The sequence below is a fragment of the Aythya marila genome (assembly GCF_965140915.1).
Source record: "Aythya marila genome assembly, chromosome: 7".
NCBI classification, from domain to species: domain Eukaryota; kingdom Metazoa; phylum Chordata; class Aves; order Anseriformes; family Anatidae; genus Aythya; species Aythya marila.
The window spans coordinates 27,945,954-27,960,945 of record NC_139048.1 but is presented as its reverse complement, the minus strand read 5'-3'; the positions used below and the strand labels follow the sequence as shown (position 1 = coordinate 27,960,945).

General features: G+C 39.0%; 1 protein-coding gene across 1 annotated transcript in view; it reads right to left on the bottom strand.

Annotated features, from left to right (window-relative positions):
• Positions 1–2,566: 2,566 nt before the first annotated feature.
• Positions 2,567–14,992, bottom strand: part of CHAT (choline O-acetyltransferase) — a gene marked incomplete at its 3' end in the record, with an annotated part of 35,186 nt that continues 22,760 nt past the window's right edge. The window contains 7 exon segments of the mRNA XM_082764666.1: positions 2,567–2,585; positions 2,587–2,834; positions 4,569–4,706; positions 8,535–8,597; positions 11,781–11,922; positions 13,443–13,565; positions 14,766–14,894. Of these exon segments, the coding sequence (XP_082620792.1) occupies positions 2,567–2,585; positions 2,587–2,834; positions 4,569–4,706; positions 8,535–8,597; positions 11,781–11,922; positions 13,443–13,565; positions 14,766–14,894 (862 nt within the window).

The window sequence follows — 14,992 nt, the reverse complement described above, 5'->3', positions numbered from 1 at the left end:
ATGCTTTGCTAAATTAATAGGAAGCGTTGGGTGGTCACTGGTTTCTTTCTCAAGTAAGAATAAGATGTCAGCATTTTCCACCACCAGTATTTTCTGATGTCAAAAAATCCAAAACACTTGTTATAGCAGCTACAGACAAGGTGCTCTTAACAATATATAGGTATAAAATTTCAGTAGTTGGAGTTTCTGCCTGAATTATCAGTAATTGTGTGCTGAGTACAGTGTCTGAGCTACTGTTAAAATCCCAGACAAAAAAAAAAAGTAAAATGCAAACACAGGTAATGTCTGCAAATAAGTATTTACATCTATCAAACTACGAATACAAAATGAAATGATATATTTAATTAGAATTAAATTAATAAATAATCAAATATCAATTTCGGCATTTTATACACTTAAAGTATGGTCATAATTTCAAACAGTTATATAACAAAAATCTTGAGATTGTAGTGCTACATTTATGTTAAAAGAGCAGAATGCCTTTGCAGTGACATAAGACAGCAAAATTACTGGGAATGTTTCAAAGTAATTTTTGTAATTATAGCATGGGAACAATTTCAAGTCATAACTTGAACAGTATACCCATTAAGTGAACATTCAGTTTGACTAACGCTTTTTAAAAATTATTATTATTTTTTATAGGGACATTTTAGGGGGACATTTTAACTTTGGGGCAGCTTTTACAACATAGTATTATTTACATAATTTAAAAATAAATTCTGTCTTTGGTTTGAACCACACTCATGGAGTAATAAAACATACATATTTTTAAAACAACACATTAATTAAAAATAAAAATAAAAAGAGCCCAGCCCTCAATCACTGTAAATCAACATAGCTGATTTGCTCGCACATAGCTGACTTGCTCCAATTGATTATTAGGCTCACTGTGCTTTCCTATGAGGAATTGTGGATTGCAGACTATTTAATTGGATGTATGCAACTTGAAAGAGGCAGTAAAATAAGCATGGGCATAAGTAATCTACTGAGTCAGTATCTAGAGTTCTTAGACAGAAACATATCTGTGCTTCTAGTTTATTGTAATAAATCCATTCCCTTGCTTTCAGGCCTATGAGTGCTAAGATTCAGTCTACAAAGGAAGAAAAAAGGTCTCCGCTTCTCCACATGCAAGTCCCTGTGCAGACTTCTGAGTGTGCTCCAGTGTGCCTAACAAAAGATCAGCGCTGGATTCAGCTAGTGTCTTTAGTCTGTCACCAAGTTATATTCTAACAATTACGACTGAACAGTGCTAAACAAGGCAACATACATGTACTTCAGCTTGAGAGAAGGTATCTGAAAATACCAGTCCGTGGAAGGATTTGTAGGGAGTTAAGGAGATAATGAGAAAAAACTCAGGATTATATGCATAGAAAAGGTGGAAATTACCAGGTACTATATTATTTTTGCAATTGAATTTACTGTATGTTGCAGAATATGATACCATATATCTGATATTAAAAAAATATAAAATATAAATCTCTCCCAGGTGGGATAATGCAAAGCTGATATGAGTACCACTGCTCTTAAACTGGTATTTATTGTTCTATCTTGGGGACTTCCTCGTCTTGCAAGTTTGCCTCTTCATGCTAGTTATTTATTGCTGTTTGATTTTCTGTGGTTGCATACAGCTGTCCTGATAGTCACAGGGACAGAATTCATTCCTGTGCAAACAAAAAATTCCTGTGCAAAAAAAAAAAAGGTTTTAAGCAGAATTGAATTGCACTTATGCTTTGTGCTTTGCCTCTTTGTTTGTTAGATTGGATTTTGCTCACTGGCAGAAAGAAATAATTAAGTCAATTCATTATGGACAAAATTCTTCCATTTCTATTTGATGGACCTTATCTCAAATATGCTGCTTTCAGGATGGGCCTGTGCTTGAGGCCGTTGCAAACCAGAATAAAGGCAAAACTACTTGTGCAGCATTTTTGGATTGGGGGAACATGCAGATACTGTTCTGATTTTCTTATAATCTGTTGTTGTTTGTAGAAATACATGGCAACCACTATTAAAAATTATCTGCTTTTATAATGTTGGAAATAGGATGGTGGTATTCAATACTCTTCATGCAAATTTCATGACTTAATGACAACAGCTTATTATTTACAATGTTATGCTCAATATACCTAGTAGGGGAAACTACTGTTTTGTTTTTTTCTTCTGTTTTCTTTGCATGCAAACCTTTCAGGAAGACATGAAAATGATTTAGAACTACTTGCAGGGGATATTAATTAATTGGTGTGCTGTAGTGTTTTATTCATGTCATAGACAAACTTAATTTTTTTTAGATGATAAAGTGGCATAAATCAATTATGGTTAGAAATAGTAGTACAATACAGGCACATATTACTGCCTCCTTCATTTCAGCCAGTGAGACCAAACCTTTTTGCTGACTCTCAAGCATGAAATGGAAGATTTCATATTTATAGGGCTTTAAATGTTGGCAACAATGTAAAACACATGACATTTTTGTTCTACACTGAAATATTACTAGTACTATCTTGCCTTTGAACAACTATGTCATTGTTTCTTCATAGGGTGGATTTAGCAAAATAATTCCCACAGCCTCTTAGGGTTTGTGGTCACTGCAACCGTCTGGCTTCTTCTTTTTTAGCAAGTGGCTTTGCTGCGGTAGAGTTGTATTTGCTGCACAGATCTCTGATTTCTAGGAGACTTTCTTCCACAGCTTTTGCCAGCATGTCTGAGGAGGTTTCTTTGCAGTCTTTAAAGCTTGAAATGCAGAATAATATATGCTCTGGCTGAGGGTTATAACATGCCCCGTAGCCGTTGGGCACCACAGGCCCATAGCAGCAGAACATTTCCATAGTAGTTGGAACCTGGGTACAGGGAGAAGGTAAGGAGTGATTTCTGATTAATCAAGACACCTGAAATCAGCTGGTTAAGAATGAGGAAAAAGATAAACAAATTCTACTAATGCTCAAAATGTGGAGAATCCCCTTTGTAGAGTATGAGTTCCTTCAGAAGTCTAGACCTGGAGCTGATACGTGGAAAGTAAAAGCTGAACCCGGTATAGAAGTTTGTTTTCCAAGGTCTGAGAGTTGGTATCATTTGAAGGGGATAAAATGCATTTCTCACTTGATACAGATATTTAACATATATAAGCTTTGTTCCTGACAGATAAGGAACTTTTAAGGCTGTATGTAATTTTGATACATTCTCATGATGCATAAGACTTTTCTAAGGTTTGTAATTTCATAAGGTTATCTTAAGGTTATGTTAACCTTCTAGTGTGAAGAGCGTAATCAATTATAGAAAGTAGTATCATCCATTTCTATATGAGCTTATATTCTAATAATAATTTATATTCTAATCCTAGTATTCATTAATTGTGATGCTGTGTAAAAGCATATTTTAATGCATCTGGGTGCTATATTTCCATTACACCTCAGTTTAATCCTAGCATAATACAGGAGTGAAACACTTTCTCCTGGAGAAAATAAAAGATATGTTAGAAATCTGTGCTTCAGACTTTGTGCACATGGGCCTTCAGAAATGACATTTGGCTTTTTAATGGTGTAGAACAAGCCATTAGTCCTGCTAATAGAGCCATAGAATTGTCAGATAAATTTGCTGCGCAACAGCCGAAGGCCATAAAGCTATTCAGAAACACTCTTTGCTCACGGATAGTTTCTTGGAGAATTTATGTAGTAGGGTGTTGGTTACATTCACTCATGTCTCAAGCCTACAAACATTATGACAAGATCAAATTACTTATTAAGGCTTTATGCTGTAGCATGATATTATAAGTCTTTTTTGTTGCATAGTTCCAATCCATGCTGCTGGGTTAGTGTTTCAGAAAATGAATTCCTGCAGAAATTTCTTCTTTCATTAGGATTGCTACTATATGCAATGAAACATTTAATTTTTAGGCTGTATGCAACAAAGGATGTTTCCTTATTCAGAATATTAAATGTAGGAAATGTTCGCTCTTAGAGTATCTTAGTATAGTTGCACAGAACTGTAAATCCGCAACTGTCTAAAATGTCTGTAAATCTAAGAATCATGTCTGCACGGATTGCAGTCTTACACTGAATAACTGAAGGCTCTTGAAGATTTCTAACACAGCTACTTTTAAGAGTAAAATTTCCCCATGCCTTTTAGCTTTTCTTTCTCAGAGCGGCAGCCTGCCTGGCTTGTGGCTGTACAAGTCACAGGAACAGAACTCCCACTAGAGCTGGCACCTCAGGGGAAGAAGGAAAAGAAAGGAAACAGGAAGATACATAGTATGGGAAGTGAGGAAACACCGAGCCCTTGTACAAATTTTACTGAATTTGTATGTGTGCATTTCCAGAATTTCTGGGAAGGGCTTTGTGATGCTGTTAGGGAACTGATAACTTCAGTAGATACTGAAGTTAGATCAGCCAGTAGATACTGTGCTGATTTTGAAGAGCAAGACAAAACTGGATTAAAAAATTTGCAGATTTCTTGATGGTACTAGCATTTATTTATTTATTTATTAATCTATCGTTCCCATTGTGAGATACAGGGTCTGGCAGAACACAGATTAATTAGCCCTTGGTTAGCAAGACCAATGGATAGGAAAAACTCACCTGGCTGGTTGAAAGGATGAATCGATTGCTTGTCAAATACGTCTCATCTGTAAATATCTCTGGCAGTTCCTTGAAGTGTTCTCGTGCCGCCTCTCTCAGGCCTAGTAGATGATTGTCTATTGCCATCCCAGTAATAGCCTGTGTACAACATGACAGACACCAGCAGTTAACTGAGTACGCAGGCGCTTTGCTGGCTGCTGCTGCCTTGCTTTCTGCTCAGAGCTGATGAACTTTTCTTGAGTGTTGTAATGCCAGTAATGTGCAGATATTGCTCAGAGTGTGTGCTTTGCTAATGGTCAGTAACTAGATGTCCATATGGTGCTTTGAAAATGTAAAAATTAGGAAGGAGATGGTCTGGAGATGTGTTTTGTGCTGATGTTATCTGGAGTTCTAGGTGCACATAATTTCTCAAACAAATATTCTCTGTGAATATCACGGAGTGGGCTTTCAGAGCTGCTGAAGGGAGCAGAAAAGAATGGAAGTTTCAAAACACTTCCAAATAAGAACAAATTAATCTTTTGTTGCCTTACTACCTGGGTCTCATTCTGGCAGGTCTGTCATTGCATAAAAGCTAGATCCAAAGATCTAGTAGATGTCTACTACCAGATTTACTAGGGATCACAGAACAACTTAATTTGGAAGGGACCTCTGGAAGTCTTTCTGATTCCACTACATCTCAGTGCAGAGCCCATATAAAAGTTAGATCCAGTTTGAAGTGTAGAATGGATAGATCTCCCGTTCTATCACAGATCTGCTAGTGTTCTCCACCACTTGAGAAGACTAGGATTAGGGGTGCAGATGTCTTCTCTGTTTCATTCACTGCCCCAATTTCCATTTTCATTGCAGAGCTGGATTATCTCAGGGGCAGCCCTTACTTTAGCCCTCCCTCTAATGAGGCAATTGAAAACAGCAAGTGTAGGAAGCATAGGGACGTGCTGGTGTCCAGCTGTCAGGAGCTAACTAGTGCCAACCCTGCAGTAAGTCTGTCCCCTGTGGGTTTACTGTCTAGCTATCTCCCGCTGTAGACTTCAGGAATTTAATTAGCTTTAAGATCTTTCCCTGCTAGCAAATGTGATTGAAGATGGCTAATGGGATCAAAAGTCAGTAGAAAGAGTGGGCAGACAGTACAGTTACGGGAGCTTTGTTGCTTTAGGAAACCAAGTCAAAATGTTGGCATCTGAAGAAGAGTGCTGGGCTGATCCAACCAGGCAGGAATTGCCTCAGATGATCCTTCAGTCTGGGCTGACCCTTGCTGGAGAGGGCACAGTTTGTAAGGACTGAGTTGTGGCTCATTCCTGGATAGCAGGCTAAAGTCATGTAGGAAGGAAATGTAGAACAAGGGAAACAAGCAGCCAGAGAGAGCAGGTAGGATTTAATAAAAATAAAAATAATAAAAAAACCAAGCTAGTTTTCCTCTTAAGGGGAGAATTAAAATAAATAAATAAATAAAAGGCACAAGCTTGGTTTTCCTCTTGAGAGGAGAATCATTTTAACCACTAATGAGTGCCTGAAGCAAGGGGCTGGGAGTGCATAATCTTATTTGGCTTAATAAGGAGTAGGCACCCATTGGGAAGGGGGCCATTTGTTCATCAGCCCAGATGGAGCAAGGATGCTGCAAAAGGTAGCATGCATCAGGGTAGTGTTTATGTTGTTTTTTCCCATAGAGGGAAACTGACTTGATAATCAAAGGAAATATTTTGCTATCGCACAAGATTTATAAGGCTGTTAGCAATGACATTTTTGCAACATAGATCAATGTCATGTCTGAAGAGAGGCCGAGACGGGCTAACGAAATAAACTGTGAGTCAACGCATAGGAAAAAACTGTGCTAAATTGAATTTTAGAGCTCCACATTTAAGATAGCAATGCTACTAGTAAGCCCTAACAAGGGGAAATAAAATCATGAAATTGCTTTTTGTTTTATGAAGTAGACTTTTTTGTTTTTCTTAGGAGCTATTACATTTCAGTCTGTTACACCCAATTTAGTCAGACCATGGAAGTCTTGCCCCTAGTTTAAATGCACATCAATTAAATCTGCTATTCTGACAAAGAAAGGGGCACTTGGTGAGAAGAAATACCTAAAGGCCTTTTAAAATGTAAAGATAAGTAAAATCACCATAGGAAAATTAAGTATTTTCCCATGAGCTGTACTTGAGGGTGAATTTTATAACATTTTCTTGAACAGAAATTACTTGGAGGGAAGGTTTTATAGAACATATATATATAGGTGTGTATATATATATATTTAAAGAGATGTCATACAGGAAATCCATCGGTTGTGACCTAGTAGATCTGCAGCATGTTGTGTTCATTGTGTGATTTCTCTGAGATGGTTCGGGTGAGATAGTTACTTGTCTCTGCTTTAGAGATGTTGTTGTGTCTTAGCTTCAAGAAGGCATGGTCTTGGCATTATACTTGAAACACAAAACTGCTTTCCTTCCCTGGTTCTTTTGTTTCACGGTCCTAGGAATAAATCCTGCCTCAAAGCAACACTTCACCTCTCCAGTGCCCTGGGTATACCTCTGAAACCACCCCTGGACGTGAATGATTTCTTGAATATTACGAGTAGTTAAACAGCAATCAGTACTGTGGGTTTGTTAGGCAATGGTCTGAGGCAAAACTACGGGTAGCAAATTCACTTAACATAGCTGGTTATTAACATGTATTAATTTCATGAGTGGTTTGACAAAGTTGTTTGTAGAGGAAATCTGTGCTTTGTCCTGGCACAGTGGGATGTGGAGCATTACTCAGGCTGAATGGTCTCATTTGTAATCAGCAGAAAATGAGTTGCATTTGATACCATTCAGCGAAAAAATAATCAGTTTAGTGTCTCTTCCTTTTGTTAGACACTACATTCAGGTCTTTAAAAGACTTACTATAATTGTTTCCTCATTGTTAATGACACTTTTTATAAATTACACTTTGCCCAGTATACTGGACAATCTGAGGAGCTGCATTCTCAGCTGCTGACCACTGACTCAGTCAAAATTACTGCTTTTGTCAGCTGAGGACCAGGTCCCAGATAAGGACCTCTCACCTCTAGGGAAGAGGAACATAAGAAAATGAACAACTGGTTCATTCTGAAGAGAAAAAAACAAACATCTCTGAATATGTTACAGTTGTCAAAAGCTTGTATGTAATGTTATAGCTTATGGATATGAAAGCCTGTAAATTTGGGGGATCTGGATTTTGAAATTGGAGTTCTATTTTGTCTGCGTATTACACTGCAGTGAAATCAATTGCTTTTAAGCCTTGCTTACTTTTTTCACGATAAGGTGTTCAGTTACTGCTTCATCTTAGAATACCTCATTTCCACTTTTCTTGGCTATCTGCATGGCTAATTCTTCATGAGGGTCACAAGAAGCACAGAATAAAGGCTTATTTCATCTGGTTAGTGTTCTGCATTGCAAACCTTTCAATACTTTTTTCAACAAACAAAACAAAACGGAAAACAAAAACCAATACCACAACAAAACAAACAAACAAAAAAAAACCAACACTCTGTTGTTATATTTTGATTGCAAACTCTTTACAGTGAAAGCCATTTTTGAATTGTTAACTTGTACTGCACAAAGCTTAGTGGAATCCTAATTAATGTCTGGGACTCCTAATTATGACATTGATACAAATTATAAATGTTTAAAAGATGCACGTTCCCCATGCATACAATGAATACAGAGGGTCATGCTCCATGACAGATCAAGATGTGTGAGGTGGTCAAGAGTAGTGGTCTTGCCATTGATGTTTTTTGCAGAATTCTGTTATTTTGCTTTCCAGGAAGTGAGTTTAGGTGAATATGGTTATTTGGAGGGTGTTTGGGTCATCAGAAACGTTCGTGTGACACAGTGGATAATTTTAAGGTTTAGAGATATGTACATTTTGTGATGCTTAGTTAATGATTGTATCTTCAGACTTTTGGTGAAAAAACAACTAGTTCTTATTCAGACAAAACAGTATTTTACTTACCAGAATAGTGTAATTAGTCTGAGCTGCAATTGCATCCTTAAATCTCTGCATCTTCTCGGAGTCCTGTTGGGGGAATTGAAATATCTCTCTTATTGCCTAAACTCTTAAAGAAATCACATTGTCCAATAATTAACCGGCAACCAAACAACAGGCACTCTCAAAATGTCCTTTGTTCCTTGCTCAGGTGTAAGTACTCCTTATAACTGAAAAGTCATGGGGATTCAGTGTCCTGCTCAGTAACCATGCCTGGCTGTGCAAGGGTTGAACAGGCTCATTGGTGGCGGTTTGTTTGAGGTCAAGGAAAGATCTGCAGCTCCTTTCCACGGATTTTGGGTGTGTAGGTTATTACTAATTGAACCACTCCATCTGAAGTAGTAAAATAATTGCTGAGTATAATTCAGTGTTTTCAAAACAGCCAGGCATCTTCTCCAGCATGGTTCATCTGGCCAATGACATTGATATTAATGAAAACTATTACTGATATTTTACTAGCTGGTCCAAAAAAAAAAATAAAATAAATTACTCCCCTGTGTGAAAGGGCATCTAGAATTTTTCAAGGCTGTTCTACCCTGCACAGATGCCTTGGATTTCAAATAACAAGCTAGTAAATTTTAGATCCTGTCAAATGTACATCGAATCAGATGCTGCAACTTTGGGAGACCCTGAAACAGGCAGAAATGACTGGGCCCACAGATGAACAGGGAGCCTTCAGCTCCTATGAACGATGAATGATCTTTTGAACAAAGAAATCATTTTAGAAACAATTCAAGGCCACCATCAGGGACCTTCGAAGTTAGAGTCTATTTTTTTCATAGGGCTAGATTCAGGCCTTAGTTCCCTTAGAGAGATTAAATTACCACATGCAGTCTTTAAATCTGTTTAATTTACAGCTATTCAAGCAATCTCTGCAGTGTCAGATGCTGTTTTTTTTTTTTTTTTTTTTTTTTTTTTACAGCAAGTGTCAAATGCATGAGATATTTCTCCTTCTAGAGAATCAATCTGACTCGATCAATCTTTGGTGACTGTTCAAGCTATCATTTGACAATCATTTTTATTAGCATCATATAGGAAATTTGTTTTTAATTTGATTTGGATTAATGGCTATTAACAAACTGTATTTTGGGGGAGTCCAAGGATACTTGAACCAAGTGATGCATCTCATTGTCCAAAAAAAATTAAAAATGAATCCATTCAAATCCAGAGGCAATTTGCAGGTCTAAAGAAGTCACCTTAGAATAGAGTTAAGTGAATTTTGTTTTTCATGAATCTGTGATTGCAATATATACATATTATTGTTATGTATATAGTTATATATTATATATATTGCTGTACATATATGTAGTTTTGGATAGAGAGATGCTCAAATCACAACAAAGATTTCTGTATTATATAAGTTACTGGGAAAGAATAATTACAAATCAGTTTCTATATCCTTTGAATCTCAGTGGACAAGAAGCCAGAAGAATGATCGCTGGATTGGATTGCATTATGCTTGCACATTTCTCAGGGAGAATTAAACCATTATTCTCTGTGTTTGGTACTGCCAAGGCATGCAACATGAAAATTCAGGGGGTGAGACTGAGCTCACTCTGGACTTGCATGGCATTCTTCTGCTTGTTTGTGTGAAGCAATACAATTTAGAACACTGTTAAAAGTGGGCACAGTCTTAGATTTGGGTAGTAAAACAGTGAGAAATGCCAAAGCTTTGGGAGAACTGCAGAAGTCAGTAAGTCGTGGGCCAAGGAGGTTGGAAAGAGATTATTGGAGGGAACAAGAAGGATCTGGCAGAGCAGTGTACCAGGAGCAGGCTGGCTCCTCCTCAGAGTGCTGCTGGCCAGCAGGTACCTGTGTTGGGGCTGAGCCTATGCTGAGTACCTGACTGTGCGGGGGCGGGGAAAGTGTGCAAAGGTGACACCAGCTTCTAATGAAATACCATTATGAGCTGTGTTGTGGGCAGTCAGATGGGACACGAGTAGCAAATAACACAAGCCTTCTCTTGTCTTCTGCACAGTAGTCACTGTAATGTGTGATGGCATGGTCATGATCTGTCCTGAATTAGCCACTCAGCATAGGAAATTACCTCTGCTTTCCTTTGAGTTATTACTTTAACGTGGAACTTATTCAAATGTTCATCATGAGCTAAATCCTGGACGTGGTAACCAGAAAGAGATTGAAAAAGCCATGGAGGAACAATAACTATTTCTCTGGATAATTTTTTCCTCACTCTCTGGGGTATTAGGGCTTGGTTTACAACAGTTTGTTAATTTACACTTAGTCTGCAGCCTGGCATTACTTCTAGCGATGCTATGTTTGATGCTACCTAACAGCAATGTGAGTTGATGCTACTAGATTGGGTTTGCTCTGCAAAATAATTTATACTGTGGCAGCATGTTGCATCTAAACAGCAGCCTGGAAATTCCCTGTACAGCATCAGAGTGCAGTGGGTGGAAGTGGCACACAGCGAGATGCTGAGGGAGGCTCTGCAGGGACGACAGGAGGGACAGGGGCATGGAGCTGTTCATGCAGCTACAGTCTCAGCTCTGTCAGCCAAACCTCTTTGCATGCCCAGCTAATATGCAGAGTACTCATGCTTCTGGCAGACTCTGGCAGCTTCTGGTGGTGGCTCAAAGAAAGGTAACAATTGTTCTTTTTGCAGAATGATGTCAGGACAGTTTGGAGCATTTTTTTTCATTAGCCTGATGAAACTTTTTCATCATGGAAGTTCAGTCCCCTTGGAGAGCCCTGAAAGCTAACGCTATGTGGCAGAAATACAGCTTTAAAACCCAAAAGATCAGCCAAAACTTATCCACTGAAATCCAAGCATGTGAATTATGTCACTTCACGCACTGCGATCTGCTGCAGAGCTACCTACTGCAGGGGGCCAGCCAGGCATTCCCCCTGGTGCAGCAGTATAGTGAATGATCCCAGAACTTTCCATGTTCAGCCTAGATCTCTCTAGAATTGAATCTGGTGATAGTACATTCAGAAGGCAATATTAAGTCTAAAATCAGATGTTTTGTTTCTTTCAATGTCTTATCTATTGAATCCTTTATATGCTTAAGTTAAAAATAAAAAAATAAAAATTTAGCATAACAGTTGGTTTGCACCAAGAGCAAAATCTGTGAGGCCAGTTACTCAGTGCTAGGCCTTTAAGTTCTCAGTTAACAAAGTGAGGTACTGGGGATCATGAATGTATATTTGCTTAGGGTTTTGCCAGGGAAGGCAGAAGGAGACAGACCAACATACCGATAGAGCTGACTTGTCATCAATCATTGCTTTTACAAAAGCAAATGCTTCCGAGGTGGCAGACCTAATATTGTCAACTCTGCCCTCATCAAATCGGCGTATGGAAGCGCTTTCATAGGTAGGGACAAGTCTCCTGTGGCATCTGAGAGAATGAAGTAAGAAAAACAAAGACCAGTTATTTCCAAGGCATCGTAAGGACTAAAGGAAATATAGGCTTGGTACGCTTTACTGTTACAGCCATGATTTTATTTTTTGCATATAGTATTCATCCTAATGCTGATAGAATTCAATAAGAAACTTAAAAAAGATGAATGCTCACTCAACTCTAATATGAGGAGCTTCATGCAGCAGTTTACATTTTAGTTATGTATTGCCAGTAAAAAAATGACTTGCTGTGTAAAAACAAGGCTAGTAAAACTAAAATCTACTGAAAGATCTCAAGGAATGTTTTATTTGTACTGCATCGTAAAATAATTGTGTAATTAATCATTTACTTATAGGAGTGAAATATGTTTTATTTAAAACAAGGAAAAATGAACTCTGAGTGTCAATAAAAAACAGAAAATTAATAGGAGAAAAGCATGCTTTTTGAGACCGAGCTGGAATGAAAACCCACATTGCAAATAAAACAGAGCACAGATTGTTATTTAATTTGGACCCAGGACTATAGCTACTGTTCCTTGCTTCAGAGTGTGCCTTATCTACTTCCAGTAGAATCAGGGGTCTCAGTTATGATGTAGCTGTCCCTGAGGCTGTGGGGCTTTTTTGCATATGTGGGATTTAAATTATTGCTCAGATCCAGATGAAAGTCTTGGACCAGGTCATTGTTGGAGCTTGGTCAATGGAATACGCAAAATGGATGTTTAACAGATTTTTATGGAGTACACAAAATGTGTTAGGCATCTGTTCATTTTGGCTAGGTAAAGACCACTTCAGGATTTAATTTGACATGATAAAGAATTATTCATGTAATAGGCTGTTCTGCAGGAAACCATGCAACCGATCTCTAGCCTGGAGCATTAGCTGTTCTGACAATGTATAAAGCAGCTTTTAACTTTGACAATACCATGGAAATTAGAGGATATTACTAAATCTTGGGATGCCTGTGAAGGCAGTAGCAGAAGTTACTGTCCTGTATAGGAACTCTGATCTGAAATCCTGCAGTAGTGTTTTTCCCTGTGGGCAATTTACCCCACTGCATATGTTGGGGGCACTTGTATGCAGGGAGCTATGGGTTATTGCCACGGTTCCTCCCAAGCTACCCTCAGTGGCAAGGAAGTGGTTTTGGGACTCCATAGCAGCTCCTGTTGCCATGGGTGGTAGGACTTTCTGCCACTCCCTGCCACATCCCTCACCCTCTTCTCTGTGCCAAGCCCAGGACAGCTGTGGGGAGGGCAGTGGCTGGGAATGGTGTCTGGAGGAGACAGGGATGGGAAGGCAGAGCAAAGAGTGGGAAAGGCAGTGAGGGAAAGGAACGCTGTGTCCCAGAGCTGGGCGGCAACTTCTATTCTGCCTGACTTACCGTTGTTAGGTTAAATCATTCATTTCCATGCAGGGGGCATTTTTTTAGGGTGTTGGGAAAAACTGGACCCTCTCTATAAACAACCAGTTGTGAGTTCTCCCCTCCTGCTACCTTGTTCATCTGGTTTGAGTTAACCTTACCTGTAAAATGCCAGCTGAAGTGCTACTTGAATGTAGGCATCTGGGCTAATCCTTTGTTTCTTAATAAACTCCTTTCCATAGCTTTCAAACTTGTAGGCAATAAAGTCTAGATTTTTCACCATCCTGGAAAACAAGTAGAGGCAGTTACCACGGGGTGGGGGGGAATGCAGGAATCTCACATTCCATTTCAGACTAAATAAAACCCAGAGAAATGTTCCTGCCTGGACCCACAGAGGTGAGGGGGCTTCTGCTGTTTGGACAGTCCTGGACCTTGGTGACTTCTTCCTAGTCAGTGACTTCTATTCGTACTGATCCTAGGCTGGGTTTGTAATCTGCGGCCTTAAAGTGAGCTGTGGTACTCAGGGTCATCTGCGTAACATTCCTACCCAGCACCCCTGCCCCACCCCCCCCCCGTTTTTTTTTTTTTTTTTAAACCTAGTGTTTTCACTCCTGAAGCCTAAGTCAGGGCCTCCTTTGTTCAGGACAAATTTCTTTAAGATTTACAAGTGTGAGAAATGGGTCAATTAAAAACCTGATGGAGGCCATGAGCTCCTCATAAGTTTCAATTTAGAGGACTACTACCTTTATTTAGAAACAAAAAGGAATTACTCTGCATTCTGAATGTTTGCATACTTTCCTGTATGCTTCTAGCCACTTTGTCCAATGCACTGGACATACAGCCGATCATATCATTGTGTTAATTCTGTACAGAGAGTTCACGTCAGCACTCAGGCCTGTGATCTAAATAATTTGAAGAAAATCTCTTTATCCTCCCACCCCCTCAAATCATGCAAATCTTTTACAGTCTGGAAACACAATCAGAAGAACTAACCTTTGTAGGAGCAACATGGATGTAAACAAATAAAATTCCTGAATTCAAATTATTTATTCAAACCAGTTGTAGTCTACTGTCCCATATACTTATCCCCCTTGCCATGTCCTCTGCTTTAGTAAGGTCAAACCCATAAAATGTACCCGTAAAAACAGAGGTCCTGTACCATTTGCATCCTGTGCAGACAAGACTTTTTTCTTTTCTTTTTTTTTTTTTTTTTTTTTTTTTAAACCAGTGGTGGTTACTTTTCCTAGTATTTAAGTGACAGGACAACAATGGCACTGCAATTCCTGAACACCATGAAGTAGCCCCAGCCCAATAGGGTACCATTCCGCTACGAGATGCTAGGTATGCCCGTGCTTAGCTGTGTTTGGGAAGAGTAGGAGTAGGAGGGCAGGGGGGGCCCTCTGTGGGAAAATCCATCCCTGCTCACACTGTGCTGGGTAGCTCCCAGTTTGCAGTCATTGAAAAAATTGAGGATTATGTGCTACCTTTGGAGTTTTTCTGCTGATGATGCCAAGTGTGCCTGAATTTCAGGGGAACATTTCCATCTTAGTCTCCGTGGAGCAGGAAGCTCGCTTACTGAATCAGCTCGGACTAATTTCTTGGAGCTTTCTTTCCTGTTAGTATGTGAGAGAAAAGTCATTAAGCTCACAGTGAGAGTCTATTTGTCAAACATGGCTTTTTTAGCAGGTGAGTGACTAGTTTCCAGCAGCTG